This window comes from Strongylocentrotus purpuratus, unplaced genomic scaffold, assembly GCF_000002235.5.
Source record: "Strongylocentrotus purpuratus isolate Spur 01 unplaced genomic scaffold, Spur_5.0 spur5_scaffold_19, whole genome shotgun sequence".
Taxonomy (NCBI): Eukaryota; Metazoa; Echinodermata; class Echinoidea; order Camarodonta; family Strongylocentrotidae; genus Strongylocentrotus; species Strongylocentrotus purpuratus.
Genome location: NW_022145604.1, coordinates 20,760,227 through 20,781,360, shown reverse-complemented (window position 1 = coordinate 20,781,360; position 21,134 = coordinate 20,760,227). Strand labels below are relative to the sequence as shown.

The following is a 21,134-nucleotide window of genomic DNA, read 5'->3' as shown; positions in this document are numbered from 1 at the left end:
AGCTTCTAGAAGGAAACTTGAAACTGTCCAGAATCATGCTGCTAACTTAATCATTGGCCTTGGGTCTAGAACTCATACTTCACCTTTACTTAAGGAGCTCCACTGGTAACCTCTCCACCAACGTGTTCTGTTTAAATTCTGTTTGTATGCTTTTAAAATACTCAATCATCTGGCACCTGAATATCTTAATGACACCCTCCAAATATATACACCATCTCGTAGTCTTCGCTTAGCTAACGACACATTTAAACTTATCATTCCCAAATCTAGACTCTCAGCAGCTGAAAAACGTTTTGCAGTAGCTGCATCAAAGACTTGAAACAGCATCCCTCCTCCCATAAGGGAAATTACCTGTTTTGCCACCTTCAAAAGATCCCTAAAAAATTACCCTACTCCCCAGTGATCTATGTGATCTACTTCCTGTGAGACTGTACATTTTTGTTCTCTTTTCATAGATTTGTATTTGTAAGCGCTATTGTACTTATTGGTTTTCACGCTCCTAAATATTCGATATTATTATTATTAGAAAGTAATCAAAATGCATTGTGGTGTTTTGAACATAGGATTTATGTATGATTTTATGCACCTACAGGCCACGCTGTTCTTCACCGTGTTGAACAGCGTTAGTTAAAAGAAATTTTCTCTATACATGGTATAAAGCTTGTAGACCTATCTCCCTTCTATCTTTTGGCAAGACATTGATCTACATTTGTCACACTCAACCCAGGTGATGTTAATGGGTATCTGGCAGGTATTAATTCTTTGAAATGCTAGAGTGCCGTAATGGCAGCCGTGCTATATAGCCAGGGTAATAATTGGAAACGCCAGGAGTGTCAAGTCTGACAGACATGAGCGCTATACTAGAATCCACTATTATTATGGTATTATTATTATTATTATTATTATTATTATTATTATCATCCAATAAAATAATATGGGGGAATGAATCGATTAGGAAAATATGAGAAAGAGGTGCCCTTTTTGTGTTGATCTTGATTCGATTTTAACTTTTCACACACTTTGTACATTTAAATACTTTTCTTAGTCAAGATATTTATTGATGCTGAAATAAATTGTATATAATAAGTAGTGCTAGTAGGCAAAGGCTGAATGGATGCTTTTAAACAAAATTGAAGAAGCAGTCTTTCATTGATGTTCAGGCAAGAATATAATGCAAAACAAAAATTAAACTCAGTACTTTATATTTTAGAAATATTCTGTTTAAATGTCTTGTACTCTTTTAGAGTGTTTGTCATATACGGATGTTGCAATATTTTTTTAATAGGAAAATACAGAGATGACAAAGAAATTAGATTTGATGTATTTTATTCATTTATTTTTGTATTGATTAGACTCCCTTGAGAAGAGGAAATCTTCTTGTACTACATGTGTATTGATATATTTGTCTACAAAAAGTTTGCCTTAAGATTATTACATTTAGAGACTTTCGTTATGTTTTTCTTGGTAATCACAATTCATGTATGATATGATGCCGAAAAACGATGGCGTTTTTCATTTTCATGGTGTAAACTAATACGCATCTCATTTCTGTATCTTATAACACAGAACTCAGTAAATATATATGCGCAGAACCTTTGTTGCGGACAGCTGCCATTAATTCACATTTAAAAAGAGTTGCCATGTTTTTGTTTGCTGCAGTTTACCACATCATATCTGAACAAGCCTTTAATCATTCGTAAAATGTTGATACTACCTGATTATAAGCAGTGGCATAGCTACGGGGCATGCTAGACACACCCCTTTCACTTGAACGGCCTGGGGGGGGGGGGGGGGGGGGGGGAGAGAGAATTTGAAAGGAACCCGATAGGACCCTAGGGGGGGGGTGTTTTACAAAGATTAAGATCGACTTTAGGTTGTACTTAACTGTTGCAGGACGCTCATGCCACTGTTTGCTGTCACCATTTACTACCATTGGTCTCTACAAAGTTTTGGTATGAGGTCATGAATTTGGTTCGAAGGAGCATATTGGAAGCATATGTGATCCTACAATATTCAGTGATCGTTGTCGCGGTTGAAATCGAGTCTAAAGTTATGAGATTGTAAATAATAAACTCTTTATGCTGTATAGCGCCCTCTCATGGTCAAGATATTAAGTACGCTATAAAATCATCATAAATACCCTAGTGGAACCGGACAACTAAAAAAAAGAAAGTGTTCATTGCAAATTAAATTCATATGTTGATAGCCCCTCAAGCGCTGAGGGGAGGGGGGGGGGGTTAAGGGACGGGAAATGAGGTAAAATGCTACACTGATAAATAAGTTTTGGAGACTGATGCTCATACTGTTAATGCCTTCGCTGACATTCGTTTTCTATCATGCAAATTATTCTATTTTATTCTAGTATTTATACAGATTAAAGCACAATTTAATGTGCATATAGGCACAATAAACTTTATATGTCTGTAGTATTTTTTTGTTTTGAATGTCAAGTCTCATTTAAACAGGCGTAAGGCGGGTATGGTCGTTTGTCCTGGGAACGGGAAAGAGAAAGTGTGAGAGGGGAGGGGGGATATTAGATGGCATTGGGAAAAATTTGAGATAGTATCGAGTTCTGCTGAGAGTGAAAGAAAAAAAGAAATAAAATATCCTCAGTACAAGAAGAAAATAACAAATGTTCACCCTAAGAGCTTTGTCGAGTATTGATTTTATTTGACTTTGAACGCCGCCATGCATCCTATCCCAAAAGAGAGAGAGAGGGCACGAATAATTACGTCACATAGAAATAAGAAGTAAAAAAAAAAGTGCGGGAAAGAGCTACGACAAATTTCTTCTTATTCAGTCACACCGCAAAACACATGGGCGGATCTAGGGGGGGGGGGGGTGTTGGCGGTTTAAACAACCCCCCCCCCTTCGGCGGCCAAGTGAGAAAAAAAGAGGGGGGGGGGGAGAAAAAAAGAAGAAACAAAGAGTAAAACAGTAAAACGGCGCGAATTTTGGAAAATCCTGGGTCAAACATCCCCCTTGGCAAAAAGCTAGATCCGCCCCTGAAACAGTATCCGAACAAATTTAATCTGAACATGATTTTCATGGGATTTAAAAATAGGATAATGTAATCGTCCTTGAGTTGATTTTCGAACGTCATTGCGATCGCGTAAGACTTAAAACATATCCATCACGCCCATTGTCATTCCGTGGCTTGTACCTGTCTTCCCTGTTGGTTTAACCAGGGACCTATAAGGTGCGGCCCAATAGAAATGTAGATTTACCCATCGGCTTAAGTTCAGATAAACATTGTATAGCATCTTTCAAGAGGTGACGTCCTCGGGCGGTACGGTGTGATTTAGCAACGAAAGTTTAGTTTCAAACATTGGCTTATTAGCTACAGGCCTGGGGGGTGTTTCACAAAGATTCTAAGTCGAACTTAACTCTAAGTTGGACTTAAATATTATGGAGAGCCGATTGTAGCCTTATTTTGAAATATATTAAAAATCAAAATTTCAAGTATTTTAGACTTTTCATAAATTCCGCATCAAGAACATGAAATCTCCCAAAATAATAGAAAATATGAATTATTTGAATCAACATTTTATGCCTTTTAAAATAATTTTTACAAAATATTTTTAATGATGCTAATGGCTCTCCATAATTTTTAAGTCCTACTTAGAGATAAGTTCGACTTAGGATCTTTGTGAAACACCCCCAGGGGACATTAAGTTACCCCCCCCCCCCCCCGGTATTTCCTCAATTGCGAGATTCACACTACGTCAATGGTTTTTAAAAGTTCGTTGACATTGACATAGAACCAATTGTGGACCGCATATTCGATCACATTTAGGTCCGCGGTTCGAGTCCCACCGAGGCACTAATGTCGTTTGGCAAGACATTGATCTACATTTGCCACACTCAACCCAGGTGATGTAAATGGGTACCTGGCAGGAATTGATTCCTTGAAATGCTAGAGCGCCGTAATGGCAACATGTACAGCTAGAGAATGGATCATTTATTTTTAGCCTTATAATTTATATGGCTAAAAATAATTTCCCAAATTTGTTAAGGCGCCTTGAGCATCCCTTTGGGTGGATATTATGCGAATTATAAAATGTTGTTATTAGTATTTACTTGTACATGTATTACTCGTGAGGCTGAAAACCATACTCGACTGACGATGGACCTTTTGAAGAAAAAAATAATGATTTGAAAGTTCGCAAAAGAACGGTCGGAATGTTGGTCTTTCGAGGTTTTTTTTTTAGCAGCTTTCCTGATCGAAGTTCCGAGACCGGTACATTATCGGTCTTGTGGGCCATTGGTCTTCAAGGCTGTCAGTGTCTTGTGGCTGTTGGTCTCGTGGGCCGTCGGAATCATGAGACATGGCGGTATATAGGGATGCAAGTGATGGAGCAGGCTGCTGGAGTGCTCAGTGCTGGGGGAGAGTGGCTGCAAAAAGTTCGTTGAAGTCGAAAATAACAAAAGGATCATCGACCCCTTTGTCCACTCGTTGATTGTTAAGCCAAGTGAATGGTCAAATAACACTTATTTACATTCTCTCTCCCCCGTCCCTCGCTCCCTCCCTCCCCTTTCTCTATGTCTCTACGTCTCTCTTGTTTCTTATCTCTCTCTCTCTCACTCTCTCTCTCTCTCTCTCTCTCTCTCTCTCCTTGTATCTCTCTCTGTCTCTTCCCCCCGCTCTCTACTTCTCTGTCAGTCTCTTTTTTCTCTCTCAGTCGGTCTTAAATGTTACATTAATTATATTATTTGTGATAAATTGTCTGTCGTGTTACCATAATTTTGAGCACACCAATTTCAAAATGGGCGTGCATGCACATTGGACGTGGAAGAAATGCTATACATGAGGCGTTGGCCTCACGAGACTTTGATTACGTAATTGCAATATTTGCTAGAGAGTGTACAAACTTTGATGGCCTTTCATTTGCAAACGATGACGGCGTGAATTTATTTTTAGCGGTGACCGTCGTATATCATGCTTTCTAGCTCGCCAGTTGGACATGGAGAGGATTTATAAAAATTTTGTCATTATAAGGATCATTATATAAGAACTCAGTTTGATACGAGGACATTTTGGGAGAGAATTCTTTCAGAAAAACGGACGAGTAGATTGGCAGGAAAGTATCATCTTCATCTTCAATGTTATCATACATAGAGTGATAAATGTACTCTTTTTATTTGAATCATTACTATCGAGTGTAGACTTTCAAGAGCAACCTTTAGCGACGATTGAATGGCAACATAATTTATAATAAACGACTCTGTAGATCAATGCTTCTTGCAAATGTAATACAGAATAGTGTGAAATTACGAGGCTGAAAACTACTGCAATAGAAAAGTACAAACGACCATTATGCTTTCGGTAAACTAGGAATTGGTTTGTCAAAATGTTTGTCTACCATAGCAAGGATTCTACAGCGGTTGTCAATTATGTTTCTCGATATTACGAGGAAAGCCGCAATGGAAACCAGAATGTCTTGATGACAAAAGGTAAGGTTTATTACTTATTATTTTTTACTTTTCATTTTTCATACCACGTGCTATATATACCCTTACGAAAAAAATCATGGTATCAAACAATTATAAACAATAAAAAATAAAAATAAAACATTTATTTCTATACTGTATAGTATTCTGACTTGTATTTCCATTTATAATACTTGTGCAATTAAGTCCGAGAACGTTTTCAAACTATGGATGTGTGCATTGTTATTAATGACTATTTTTTCTGATTGGGGGGGGGGGGAGGGGGGAGGGGGGGGGTTCTATCCAAGCCAACACAAAAGAGAAAATTTCATGGCCTGCTGTGTAAGAAATCTAGAAATCTATCCCCCTCTCCCTCTTCCTCTCTATCTCTTTCTCACGCTCTCTCTCTCTCTCCCTCTCCCTTAATTAACACTCTTTCACCTCTTTCGTTCTCTCTCTCTCTCTCTCTCTCTCTCTCTCTCTTTCGCTCACTCTTTACCATTTCTTATTGCACTATAGGCCTCATGTTTGTCTGTATTTACTTGTTTTCTCATCCCTTTATTTCAATTCAGCTTCTATCGAAATCATAGATTTGAACACTTCAAGTCTTCATTTTTTTAAAACAAATTTCATCAGATTATCTGCATAAATTTCCCTACCATATATCAGCAGCACAGTCCAAGTCATTTATAAAGGTATATACAGATTAGGTTGTACATTATGTATGTACAATTTTAAATCACATAAAAGTTTAACAGTCGTTTTGCCGGGCTCGCTGTTGCACATACTGAAATATTGTGCACACTCTCTGCCCCCCCCCCCTCCACCCCCCCCCAAAAAAAATATATATATATATTGATATTTCTTCACGCTCCACAGGTTTCATAAAGCTTATAAGTTTTAATAATATGTAGTCCTACATTTTGAAAATAAGTTCCGAGGAAAGTTTTATGTAGGCATACTCAAACATTGGCAGTTGAGAAACAATATGTCAGAAGATCGATATACATGTAACACCCGTATATAAAGCATAATAATATACAATGTTGCCCATAAAGTTGGAATTATTGTTTTCTTACCTCATTGTATTGAATGGTTTTTGACAATGGTTGTTTCGGGATAAATTCGTGTCCATATGTTCTCAGAAGTTTAACAATCAATCTCTTCGACTCCTTGAAGTGATCAATTAAAGTTCTGAGAAGGTACTGTTATCAAGAAAAAACATATTGTCACACACTTCATGAAAAGAGGGAATGAGAAATTATAACAGATTTATGAGCAAAAGCGGTATGTCTAGCAAGTCCTGCTAGCAACCTTTTCAATTGTAAAAATATCCTCATATTAGTGCATCAGCCCAAATATCTCTCATTGTGTCGTGTATATACATGTCTTTTGTGGGTTTCTGATCCATTATCAACGCTGTTACGCATAACAATAGAAAAAGACAGAGGAGGCGAAAGAGGACGCTGGCAGGCGCGCCGGAAGCAGTTTGGGATTGGGGGGCAAACATTCCAGGGGGCTCACATTCCAGGGGCAGTGACGTAATGAGAAAAAAAAAATCGGAAGGGGGGGGGGGGGGGGGGCAGACGAAAAATCTGCATCACCACCAGTCTTACACGTTACATGCAGGTCCCGCGGAACGTTTTTCAAAGTGGAGTATTATCGATCAGGTAGAGCGTAAATTGGCGTGGGGTCCAGGGCATGAGCCTCGGCAGGGGGTCAAGGGGCTGAGCCCCCGGAAGCTCAGGGGTTTTAGGTATTTAATTACGGTCAGATGAGCATTCAGGGGCCCTCTGTAAGGCAATTGACGTGTTCCAAGGGGGGGGGGAGAGCCCCCAGAAGCTCAGAGGTTTCAATATTTAACTACGGTCAGATGAGCATCCAGGGGCCATCTTAGGGCCCTTTGTGTGGTCCAGGGAGCAGAGCCCCCGGAAGCACAGGGGCTTTAGGCATTTAATAACGGTCAGATGAGCATCCAAGGGCCCGCCTTAGAGCCCTTGGTGGGGTCCAGGGGGCAGAGCCCCCGGAAGCTCAGGGGTTTTAGGTATTTAATTAAGGTCAGATGAGCATCCAGGGGCCCGCCTTAGGGCCCTTGGTGGGGTCCAGTGGGCAGAGCTCCCGGAAGCTCAGGGGTTTTAGGTATTTATTTACGGTCAGATGAGCATCCAAGGGCCCGCCTTAGATCCCTTGGTGGGCCCCGCCACTTTGCAGACCATGACATAAAGGCTTGTAAATAAGCGTATTTCGCCTGACTGTAATTTGGGAATTTCTTATTTTCCAACAAACGCATAAAAAGGTATGACTTACAAAAAAAATGGAGAAAAAATGCCGGAAAATCATGTCACAACATCAACATTTGTAAATCACTTGTTTCGAATAACAAATACATCACCCCCCCCCCCCCCCATCAGTACGCCAGCGTTCAGGGGCTCATGTCTTCTCACCCCTATAACAAAAGAAGCGGACACGCTTTCCCATTCTCGCACAATATGTCCACGATATGCGCGTATCGCTATTATAGAGACCTCCATTGATAAATACCGTATAGGTGGCATGCGCAATGTTTATGAAATTTAATTCCTGTGAACTTTCCTTTTTCTTTGAATGGAATTGTATATGTGATTTAATTCAGGTTTTTATTATTGTTTCGTTCTTTTGGATTAAAAATACAAACCATGTACTCCTTTACTGTTTTTTTTTTTTTTTTGGAGGGGGGGGGGGGGGGGGCGTTTTGGGGGGGCAAAAATGCGTTTTGCCCCCCCCACTTTTTTGACTGGGGGGGGCAACTGCCCCCCCCTGCCCCCCCCACTTCCGGCGCCTATGGACGCTGGTATTGTATCAATTTGAAATTCTTGAGTAATTCTTTTGAAGAGTGTTTTCAAGTCACCTAGGCCATTGTTGAAGAGAGAAAGAAAGAAAGAGACATGAAAAGCATGGCTCTTCAAATGCCTTCATATTCTAAACATGACAGTAACAGCTTAAAAATGAAGCCCAATTTTAATGCCACATGTTTGTGCAGTCCCACAGAGGCGGTTCTCCCGGGGGGGCAGGGGGGGCACAGTGCCCCCCCCACTTTTTCAGATACCCCAAAAGTGCCCCTTTTTACATAGGAAAAGTGCCCCTTTTATTTTGTAAGAAGTGCCCCTTTTACATAGGAAAAGTGCCCCTTTTACTTTGACAAGTGCCCCTATTACTAAATAAAAGTGCCCCTTCCCCCTTTTCACCTCTGACGAGTGCCCTTTTTATTTTTGACACGTGCCCCTTTTCCTTCGACATGTTCCCATTTTCCTTTGCAATAAGTGTCCATTTTCCATTCTCATAAATCTTGAAATTATCTTTAATAAGTGCCCTTTTTAATCTCTAGTAAGTGCCTCTTTTCAGGTACGAGAAGTGCCCCTTTTCACTTTTGATAAGTGCCCCCTTCACCTCTGATAATTGCCCTATTCAAAACTGAGAGGTGCTCCTTTTACTTTGACAACTGCCCCTTTTTTCCTTTGTAAGAAGTGCCCCTTCTCCTTTTAATAACTACCCCTTTTTTAAACTCGGATGAGCACACCTTTAATTTTAACATGTGCCCCTTTTTTTCTTCTAATAAGTGCCCCTTTTCCTTATGATAAGTGCCCCCATTAAAAAGAGAGAGCTCCTTCCCCTTCTCATAACTACCGCTTTCCCTTTCTAATAAGTGCCCCTTTTCCTTATGATAAGTGCCCCCATTAAAAAGAAAAAACTCCCTCCCCTTCTCATAACGGCCCTTTTTTTAAATTTGAACGGTGCCCCCTTTTCATTCAACAAATGCACATTTTCCTTTATTATAAGTGCCCCTTTTACATTTTCATAAGTGCCCCTTTTCATATCTGGTCAGTGCCTCTTTTCACCTCTGATAATTCCCTTTTTAATAATGATACGTGCCCCTTTTCCTTTCTAATAAGGGACCTGTCCCCTTTTCACCTCTTATAAATGCCCCTATCAAAATCTGATGGGTGCCCTTTTTCCGTCAACAAATGCCTATTTCCCATTTTCGTAAACGCCTCTTTTTCATCAGGTGAGTGCCTCTTTTCAGGTGAAAAAAATGCCTCATGTTCACCTCTTATAATTATCCTTTGTACTTTGACACGTGCTCCTTTTCTTTTCTAATAAGTGTCTTATCCCTTTCGATAATTGTCCCCTTTTCATGAAATCATTAAACATGCCCCTTATTTAAAGCGACTAAGAGCAATTTCCCCCAAAGTTCGCTCGCTGCGCTCGCTCGCATTTAAAGATGATATAATTATGTTAGTTATCAAAGGTCTTTTCAGTCTTCCGTTAAGAGAATGTGCTTATAACCCCATCACGATTGGCTTTTTTCCTCTTTATAAGATGTAATTTTTCGCACTGCGACCTCGCAGATCTTTAACATTTTTCTCGCTCGCTTCGCTCGCTCGTAAATGCATATTCAGACATCCCACCCAACTGTAAAGTATGATGCTTAAGCGATATCTTGTATGATGTATGAAGAGAAACAAATATTGAAATCATCCCTGATAATGTAATCACAATGCAGGGGTATGTACCAATGTCTAAAAAATTGTATATTTTCGCTTTGAGATTTCCCACTGTAGGTGCCCTTTTTTCTTCAGAAAGTGCCCTTTTTTGTTGGTGCCCCCCCCCCCCACTTTGGAAGTCGCTCGACCGCCCCTGCAGTCCCATATACATCTTTCTATTTACAGTGCTTGTTACTTTCCAAATTTCTTTTCATTTTGATGACCCTAGAACCTTTCAGTACACATCAATACTTATATGCTACATGAATATATTGTTCTGACCGGTTCTATACTGTTTCTTTCACAATGCTATCGCATGACCAGAACTCAACTTTATCTTTAAGTATGATGTCTTTTTCTGCTGTCATTCCATAATAACTCGCATAGGTCTCTATCATTGATATTTAACAGACTCAAACATTTCGTTCATTATCATGATCACTTTCTTCTAGAAAGATATTTTCTCACACACACACTCTCTCTCCTCTCTCTCTCTCTCTCTCTCTCTCTCTCTCTTCCGAACCCCTACCTTGACCTTTCAGTCTTCTTTTCCCTCTCATTCAATATCTGATTTTCCCCTTTTGTAGATGACACTATTCCTTTCTCTTTCTATTTTTCTCCCTAGTCTCTACTGCTCATTCATCTTCATTCTTCTTCTTTCCTCTTTCCCTTCCCGCCGTTCATATATGACGCAGTACGCCGTCGCAAAAAAAAAAAGGGGGGGGGGGGGGGGACACCGCATTTTATTTTACCGCGGCACATCTAAACGAGCCTTAATTTATTGGCATAATGTTCTCATTCTATACCATCAGTTCTATACATCTGTATCCACTGCCCAATCTTAATAATCATGTACACTGGTATACCTTTTAATATTTTGATTTTCCTCTATTTACATGATGTACAGATTTAAATCGGCGACAATTAGAGGATAATGGATTCATCCTCGTACGAGATCTTCCTTACACCTTGGGACCATCGCCCGATCACGAGCACAGCTCGAACTCGAAAAGCTTTGAGCGTGATCATCGTCGCTTTCAATGGCATAGCGGACAGGCAACGTCGAACGCGCAGTCGTCGTCGTCCAGGAGTAAGCGCAAACGAGAAGGAAGACGTCTTTCCATGAATGGCATTACCGACCATAGCCTCAGAGTCGACATCGGTCATCCGCCATCGTCTCAGGATTCAAAGTCGAGAACGTTGTCGGCGTTAAGTGACGCAGTAAGCAAGCATCGGGCAACCGCATCTGTCTTCGACCGATCCGTTGACGACAAGCATGATCCGTACGAAGACGGTCGAACTCAATTTCACCCAAACGATCTTGGCTTCCATATCGACGTTGACATGTACCCCGTGGTATATGATGTCGTCCGCAATGATATGAACGGGGACGTGATGCCGCATGATAGTTACGCATTGGGCATGAATAATGGAATAACCAACTCTGCTTACTATCCCACGGGAGATGAATTTAAAACAACTCTGGATCAAAATGTGGAAGAAAAAGTGGAACCAGAAGCAGCACTGAATTCGGGATTTTGGTTTTGGTAAGTTGTTTTGATTATGTTTGATCTTGCTTTTTCGCTGTTAAGGCGTCTGCCGGGCTTTCAAAAGATGTTCAATAGAAAAACAAGAAATTATTCAAATATATGGTAAATATTTCCCAGGCTTGCAAATCGTCGTTCGATAGACAGACAAAAATAAATTTGTATTCACCAATGTTCACAATAATTGCTGCACTAGGATATTTTTTTTTGCATTCATTTTCTACATGTGCCTGGCTTAAATTAATTCACAATCAAGGTATTTAGGGGAAGCTATTATTCTTTTGCTATTTCTTGTTATCAATATGGCAACTAATAATTTACTTGATAATATATGTACATTTTTTGGCCGATATTCAGGTACTCGAAGTTCATCGTTCGCTTTCCAATTCTATTCTGCGTGGCCATTCTGCTGCTGACAGTCGCTGCTGGTGCTGTCGCTTTTACGCTTTACGACATTCCACAATTTGACGATCCTGAAAAAGTAAGTTTCGCTTGACCTCGCTTGCCATTGCCTCTTCTTTTCCTAAAGGGCAGTCCAACCTTTGTGATAAGTTGATTTGTATGAAAGCAGAAAAATAACTTAAACAGAATGGCAAAAGTTTGAAATGAATCGGACCAATAGTAAGGAAGTTATGAATGTTTGAAATATGAGATCATTGGGTCTATGCGAATCTCAATTGGTAGTTCGGTCAGTGGATTGTAACGTAGGACAAAGTGGATAACTCTCCCATTTGCCGTGTAAACAAATATCATTAATTTCTGTTTGTTTAGGGCATTACTCAAAATATATTATAGATTGCATATTATTATAATTCCTCGAAAAAGAAAAGACCCTCCTGAGCAACAACAAATTTAAATTTTAGTAATTTTATATGTTGGAACAGATGGGACAGTAGTTTGGCACTACATCACATTGACACTACAGCTTCAGCCAATTTATAGTGCCCATACGTATAGTGATTACACATTTTGAAAATGCACATATTTAGTCAGATTTAGTTAAAACTTCCATCAGTTTTCTTCTCCGATTTTGTTGCTTTCTTTTAGTGTAGTTTTCTATTTTGGTTGGATTTCCCTTTAAGCACGGACATAACTGTTCTTGCCCCCCCCCCACATACACACATACTCTCTCTCTGCCCCCCCCTCTCTACCCTCCCCAACACACACACACTCTCTCTCTCTCTCTCTCTCTCTCTCTCTCTTTACCATATTAAGGGTAATATTTTGTTGATCAATGCCCCCTACCCCTCCAGGCCTCGCCCTGAATCATTGTTCCCTATCTTTCCTCTCAATTTTTTCCACTGTTTATACTAATATTACTCATATGACCTATTTTGCATTACATTTTATATTGATGAGTGAAACAACTAAACCTTGAATCTTGAACCACACTATTACAGGGCTTCGAGTCACGGCACACCCAGATTCGAGATCGTCTCACGGGTCTTGAGCTCTTCAACCGAATCACTGATAACGAGAACTTCCATACCATATACCATGATACGTTGGCAAAGAGGAGTGTGCTTGGTAATAGGACATCGACTCTGACGACGATGACGAATGCGACAACATCGCCTGGGGAAGATGGAGATAGGACAACTCCAGAGATGACTTTCATTGACTATGTGACTGATGAAGAGCAAGTACAGTCTTGTGTTGAGCCAGGTAAATAATAATGATATTGAATTCTTTTATAGCGCATAATATATTATGAAATAACGTCTCTGTTCGCTTCCAAAGAGCTTTCCTAATTATTACCATAGCTCCGGCAGCCGTTATCAGCGCTGCGTATGCATTTCAAGGAATAATCCTACCAGGTTCCTATTTACCTCACCTGGGTTGAATGTGGCAAATGTAGATTAATGTCTAGTCAAAGGGCATTAGTGCCGCGGCGGGACTCGAACCGCGGAACTTGTGATCCACAGTCCGGTGACATAATTTATCCACTCGGCACTAACGTCATTTGGCAAGACATCAGTCCATATTTTGCCACTCTCCTAGCAGATGTAAATGGTTGTCTAGCAATTGCTAGGGGTAATAGTAATTACAGGGCCCACGGGAGTAGTTGGTGATGAGGCATCCCTGAGTAGACATTTTCATTATCATAATATTTACTAAATGATCATGATAATGTATTCATGTAGAACTATGTATCGTGTAGTACTTTAAGAAACCCAGCTTTCTCATTACGTTCATAGAAGGTATCTACATTGATAATGAGTAATCAGACCATAAAAGACTCGGCCAACAGGCCAACAAGTAGCGGAATAAATTTACATGATTGTTTTGTCCCGTGTAGAAAAGCTGGAAAACAGTGCACTATAGTGGCATTGGTGATAAATATCAATAAAGACAGTGAATTAGAAACACACAGACGCCATTATCAATGACGCCATGTTGTCACGATTCTTTATCTTTTCATGTTCTCACATTCACAGGTGAACATTGGATAAACTTAAGAATCGTATTCTCAGTCGTGAACGCACGGACAAACCTCTTTTCCGTCGATGCCTTCCAGTCAATGTGTCGGCTGTACGATAAGCACGTCCGCACCAACGACACTGGCCTCCCCACCAACTGCCACCCTGCATCCCTGGGACAGTACGCGGCCCTTCTCCAGAACAAACCCTCTTGCTTCGACACCACCGAAGACGATGTCACACATTTGGTGAATCTCCTCACCGAATGCGCCCCACATTACGTAGAAGGAAGTCTCTTGTCCAACTGCGCCTCTTCCTCGTGCCCGACGGTGCCGCGAAAGTGCAAGGACCGAAACGCGGCGTACAACATCTTCCACTACCTGCTGCCGTCAGAGTCCGCATCCAAGATCGCTAGTGGCGATTTAGAGATTTCCTTTACGTTAATGATTTCCCCTATATCTGGGTTCAGCGACACAACCGGTCAGTTGTACACCGATAGATTACAGGGAAGAAAGGATCTCCACGACGACTTCATGAAGATCAGCGCCATCGGTGGTCAGTTTAAGTTCGATCTGTTTTCCTCGTTTCTGATCTCAGACATAGTGCTAGTCGGTATAGCAGTTGGTGTGATTATGTTCATCATCTGGCTCTACACCGGATCACTGTTCATTACCCTCTTAACCATCCTTGACATGGCCATGGCTTTGGTGATGTCCTATTTCGTCTACCTAGTGATTATCAGGCTACCATTCTTTCCGTTCGTCAATATTTTGGCTGTCATACTTGTGTTGGGCATCGGTGCCGACGACACCTTTGTCTACTTGGATCTCTGGCGGAAATTTGGAGAGAAGTACAGTGACAGGGAAGAGAACATGGTCAGAATCCTTCAGGAGACCTTGCATCATGCAGCCATCACAATGTTTGTCACAAGCTTCACGACGTCCTCAGCGCTCTTCTTTAGTATCACCAGCTCAATCACAGCCATCAAGTGCTTTGCCGTTTATTCCGGATGCGCCATTCTCTTCAATTTCTTGTTTACTCTAACATGGCTCCCTGCTATTGTCATTATTGAAGAAAGATACCTAAGTTTTAAGACATGTCGCAACCGCAAGGTATTGAAGTGTTCACGTCTTGGAGTAGTTGCACAGGCTCTAAAAACTGTGTCTCGTCACTTCTTTGAAAAGGTTCTTCCCGAGATTGTGTTCAAACTCCGTTATGTTTGGCTGATCGCGTTTACATTGCTCGGCATAGGGGGCGGTTGTGCCATATTCGTATACCCGACGCTGCAGCTCCCTACGCAATCAGAGTTCCAGATCTTTGTAAAATCGGATTTCCTCGAGCAATACGACCAGGTATTCGTAAACTACTTTGACTTTGAGCAGCTAGTGCAAAGCAAGATGCCGATTAAGTTTGTATGGGGGCTTGAATCGAAAGACAACGGAAATTCGTGGGATCCAGATGATAGAGGTAGCCTCGTATTGGACAACAAGTTTGATATCTCAGCTCCCGAGTCCCAAGAGTGGCTACTGAACTTCTGCTCCGATGTTAAAAATCAGTCATTCTACTCATCACAAAGCAACATCCAAGATTTCTGCTTCATCGATGTTTTCAAGAAACTCATGATGGAATCTCCATGTGACAGTCCCGTCTATTTCCGTGATGTTTCCCCCTGCTGCGAGAACTACGACTTCCCCTACGATCCAGAACTCTTCGAGCAATGCGCTTCCATGTTTGTGTTACTGGGAGGTTTAGAGCACTTGACTCGATTTGGCGAAGGACAGAAGCTAACCGGTCTCTTGCTCTCATTCACAAGTAGTACAAGGTATTCACTGAACTATGAGAGCATCAATGAATTCTGGAGCGAGATAAACCAATGGAGTCGGCAGGAGATGGACAAAGCTCCAGAATCTATTTCCCACGGGTGGTTCGTAAGCTTCAGTGACAACCAGCTGTATTTCTTTGATCTTCAGCAGAGTCTTGTCACAGGGTTCCCCCTTTCCATCGGCTTGTCTCTTGGAGTAGCAGCCTTGGTGCTTCTCCTCACTACATGGAATTTCCTCATCACACTCTTTGCCATTCTATCCATATCAGGAACGGTATTTGTAACTGTAGGTTCTCTTGTTTTCATCGGATGGGAGATGAATATCCTAGAATCCACCATCATGTCCTTAGCTGTCGGTCTGTCCGTCGACTTCACCATCCATTACGGTGTTGCCTACAGGATAGCACCAACTGGTGACCGCGTCTCTAAAGCAGTGCATGCAATGAAACAGTTGACGGCCGCCATTTCCACTGCTGCACTGTCCACTCTCATGGCAGGTGTCTGCATGCTTCCGGCTACTGTTCTCTCCTACCAACAGATCGGTGTCTTCCTCGCGCTAATCATGGGCGTGAGCTGGGCGTACGGGACGTTCTTCTTTATGTCCCTTTGCATGGTCTTTGGCCCTGAAAAGAACTGTTCTGGAGTTCATCCTCAAGGCAGCAGTTGTTGCTGTTGCCGCAAGACTAATCCAGATAAAAATATCGATGAAAAACGGAGATATGCTTCAGATTTTCACAGTGTATATGCACATTAATTTTGCCATAATTTACATCTGCGCATTTTTAATAATTTTTTTAATGAAAATTGTGATTGTTAGATATATTTAATCGTCACCCTAAAACGATCTCGTACACATTATATTTGTTAAGTCATACATCCATATTGATAATGAATATTTATAGACATTATGCATATGATAATCCACGTTATGCCAAACTGTAGGTGATATTTGATGTGATTTATATAAAAAATCTTGTCATATCTGGTAAAACCATAATATTCTATGCTATGTTTTCATGCATGATGTACACAGATTTTATAAAGATATTATATATTTTAATAACTAATTCTGAAAGAATTTATGGATTCAGAGAGCTTAATCTAGAATAATTATTATGTACATGTATTATTAAACATGTAATGTTGTCAGCGGAAAGATGGTAATATATTTTGCGCTTAATGATATTTTTTTTCTTCATAGGCTTTTATTCTCTTCTCTCATCAAGACAATTTTATATAATTTATAACATTTTATACAAAATTACAGATAATCTTCACAGAGGCCTAAATAAATTTGCAAGTGAACTTCAACATTTTCATACAATGTGACAAAAAAGAAATATGATTAAGAAGAAAAAGAATTTCAAAAAAAAAGAAAGAAGATAAAAAGAACACCTACTGCCCCCGCCCCACACAACACCCAAACACACGATAACAAAGTACGATATGTTATCGTCTCTTCCACAGTAGGCGTACTTCAATTCATCTGCGATTTACATCATAGTTCATAATGAATCGACGTATTCGTTAGTGATTTTGAAAACGGTTCTGTCATATTTTGCTGTCCAAAGTGGTTCTTCACTAAGCTGCAAAGACGTGTCTTCTTCTTCTTCTTCTTCTTTTTCTTCTTCTTCTTTTCTTGTGTTTCACTTATCGATGGTAATCTGGTGTCCTATCATGCCTATTCTTAGAATATAAACAGTGATATAATAAGACATCAAACGATGACTCATCAGGGTCACACCCACCGCCTCTCTAGCCGACAAAGCTTGAACTCAGTCAATACATTAAATACTGCGGTAGTAGTCAAATATACATATTATCAAAGCTCTTGCAACTTTTATTGACTTTCATGTTGCGTATTCATTGTCACCTTAGTCTCGTGATTTAAAGAGTAAATTTGAGTTCCATGCTCTGTCTTACAAAGAGTTGATATTAATCGTAACTTGTTTGCGATTGACACCAATCGCAACTATGTACATAAGAGATAGGAGACTGCAGACTTGCGATTGATTAGAGGACTTGTGATTGATTGGGATCAATCGCAACTCTTTGTAAAATAGGGCCCTAGTCATGTGGTTATATTGTGGAAGACATTAGAAGCAATTTGGAATGGTTCATTATGAAGTACCTAAAATAGCTAGGTGTATATCGTGATGTTTTGGAATCGTCAAAATGATAATTTCGTACATTTTCTGTATATAGACATATGAAATATTGTATCAAACCATATTATGTCCATGAAAATGTATGACGAAAAAAAAGATGCAGAAACCAATAAATCAAATCAACACTCTTATATACATTGGTATAGATATGAAATCCTATTCAATGCTATTCTCCTTTAAAGTGACTCGGTAACATTGTTGAAGGGTGATGAGCAAACTGCGTAATTTTTGTATGAAATGTTCCTTATTATATTCATTCTACTGTACTAACCCTTTAACATGCAAACAATCCTGAACAAATTCTCAAACCACAAAGATATTTATGGTTTTCTTTGAAGGCGTCACTGTGCAACACCCTCTAACAGTAAATTCTTCCTACCATTTTTGAAATTTCCCAACCATTTTCCCATGAAAATAAGACATAGGACAGACTTTTAAAAATCTTTCAACACTTAAATGTCTGGAATGGTATGTAGAGCCTATTCATTGCTTTGTGACGATTTTCATTCACCTAATATGTAATTGTATTGTAATAATATAGTTCGAGAATTAAGGAATTGATCAGATCAGTTGTTACCTTCAATTGTACATCTTACATTGAAGTCACTTCCTTAGCACCATTTTCTCTCATCTAAACAATGTTATCAAGTCCCTTTAATTTACGTGTAGCATAACTTACCCATATTTCCTCTCAACCAGGAATCTCACAAGACCTTCAAACTATATCTAAAAACTCACCTCTTCTGTTAATATCAAACGATTGTAATGCGGATTTGAATATGTACATGAAAAATGCGCTATATAAATGCATTAATTATTATTTGTATCATTATTATTGTTGTTATTGTTGTTTTTAGTATCATTATTATCGCTTCTTCTTTGACAAAAACTTTTATTCATTCTCTGTGTAGAAACCAGGAAACAAAGAAACAAACCAATTTTGGATGTACTTATTGAAATAAAAAGATCATGAACTGATGACGTAATAATAGATGTCTAGAAATCGAAGCACTCTAAAATTATTGTTATTTCTATGCTATTCTGAATTATCAAAAAAAGAATTCACTTTCAGAACATTTTTTCTATGAATTGAATTTGCAGTAAATACATCTAATTCACAGATGGTCAGGAGGAGAAATGGAGAGAGAGAGAGAGAGAGAGAGATAGACGAAGAGAGGGGCAATTAAAGAAGGGGGATCGGAGAATCTGGGCGTAAGATTAAAAGGTACACATACGGAGGGAGGATTGAAATGCCAAGACAGAGGGAGAGAGAGAGAAAGAGAAAGAGAGACACAGAAGTTCAAAAAGACATACATGCAGTGGATCCTGATGAAAACGAAAGAGATCACGTGTATGGGTGCGTGTGTGTGTGTGTGTGTGTGCGTGTGTGTAGAAGTTCAAAAAGACATACATCAAGTGGAACTTGAAGAAGACGAAACAGCAGGCGCGGATCCAGGGGAGGGGGGGGGGGGGCGAGCGGGCCTTGCCCCCCCCCGCAAAAAAAAGAAGAAAGAGAGAGAGAGATAGATAGAGATAGAGGAAGAGAGAGAGAGAGAGAGAGAGATAGAGATAGAGGAAGAGAGAGAGAGAGAGAGAGAGGGAAGGAAAAGTAGGGAAAGGGAAAGAGGAGAGAAAGGGAAAGAAAGAAGAGGGAGAATAAAAGAAAAAGAGGGAAAAGAAGGAGATCGTGAGCGGGGGGGGGGGGGGCGAAAGGGCCTTGCTTCCCAGCGGTTACCTCCCTCCCCTATCAGAGAATAAGAGATAAGGAAGGAAAGGTAAAGACAAAAGGAAAAGAGGAGATAAAGGGAAGGAAAAAGGAAAAAGAAAAGAAGGAAAAAAGAATAGTGACCTGCCTTTGTCACAAAATAATGAGGTGTCAAAATGTGCTCATCTGACCGTGATTAAATGCCTAAAACCCCTCAGCATCCGGGGGCACCTGGATGCTCATCTGACCGTTATAAAATACCTAAAAACCCTGAGCTTCTGGGTGCTCCACCCCTTGACCCCCGCCGAATACAGAAGCTCCTCAAAGTCCTCCATCGTTATCTCCTTCAATGTCAATAATATCCTCTCCCTCACCTCCCTCCTGTGACTGAGCAGAAGTCTTCTACTGTGTGTCCAAAGAGAGAGGGAGAGAGAGAGAGAGAGAGAGGGGGGAGAGGGAGAGGGAGAGGAGAAATTAAAGAATGTTTAATATTTCACCCCATTGTAATGTCAATTACACACCCTCTCCTGTGACGCTAAACACTGCAAACATTAAGAAGGGTACCTTTGAACCTCTTGCTGTATCCTCCTTCTAAGCAAAGACGCAAGATGTTGACCAATCGTGAAGATGACAACTATACAAAAATTGACAAAAACAAACGCAAACGTAGAATTTCGTCTTAAGACAACGCCTTTAAAAATTCAGTAATATACGCCGAAGTACAGGCTTCAAGTTCATTTATTGTGGAGGTCTTAAAGAAATCGACTTGTTGGTTCGTTTAATGGATTTTACGTCTTTGTAGACAGGATAGAAATTGATCAAGGAAACAACTTTCAAACAAATCATACAAAATGTAAGTATTACAATTATTACTTCTTACCCCAAGGATGTTTTTAAAGCGATTTATTAGTTGCTGTTTTGGGTAAAAGTAAATGTAAAATTAGTGTGAAAGTAGAAAAAATAAGTGGTTTATTGGATTTAATGTTATCTCCCGTATATCTCCATTTTAATTGAATATAATCAAAGGAACTTCACATTTCCATGGTTTGAAACCGTTCAAATTGGCAGATTATAATGATTTTCCCATATACATATTTAAATTCACGCTATGCCTTTTCGCCCTAGCTTAAGGGTTTTTCACTTTGTGTTGCAATATCATTTTCTCATGTGAAACTATGACTTTGTGTAAATATGAAATACAAATTAACTGGATGGTTAAATCTGATAAATAGATGGTGATGCTGTCTTATTAAAGGATTTCTGTAACTTTCTATCAGGGCTACTAAAGTCTTAATATAAGTTATTATGACATTTGATATAGCTCCCATTGGAATTCGTACAATTATTTTTTAAAATAAAAATTGGCCCATCTAAAGTTATATATATGGTACCTAATATTCAAGGAATTCATAATTTAGAGACATTTGATAAATGAATCAAAATTACTAATACAAAACATATTTACTTTGTGTTCTATAAGAAGTGCACTTATTTTTATACTATTTCAGGCCATTTCAAACAT

General features: G+C 39.8%; 1 protein-coding gene across 1 annotated transcript; it reads left to right on the top strand.

The window, feature by feature from the left end:
* The first annotated feature begins 4,990 nt into the window (after window positions 1-4,990).
* Window positions 4,991-18,149, top strand: LOC574866 (protein dispatched homolog 1). The gene is made up of 5 exons (XM_775268.4): window positions 4,991-5,454; window positions 10,858-11,497; window positions 11,855-11,978; window positions 12,898-13,162; window positions 13,936-18,149. The coding sequence occupies exons 1-5, from the start codon at window positions 5,352-5,354 to the stop codon at window positions 16,491-16,493; spliced, it is 3,690 nt and encodes a 1,229-aa protein (XP_780361.2). The 5' UTR covers window positions 4,991-5,351; the 3' UTR covers window positions 16,494-18,149.
* The last annotated feature ends 2,985 nt before the right edge of the window (window positions 18,150-21,134 follow it).

Coding starts and splice junctions, on each gene's coding strand:
- LOC574866 (XM_775268.4), top strand. CDS start 5,352: ATGTTTGTCTACCATAGCAAGGATTCTACAGCGGTTGTCAATTATGTT. Junction 11,979..12,897: donor AATTTGACGATCCTGAAAAA/GTAAGTTTCGCT, acceptor ACACTATTACAG/GGCTTCGAGTCACGGCACAC. Junction 13,163..13,935: donor ACAGTCTTGTGTTGAGCCAG/GTAAATAATAAT, acceptor TCACATTCACAG/GTGAACATTGGATAAACTTA.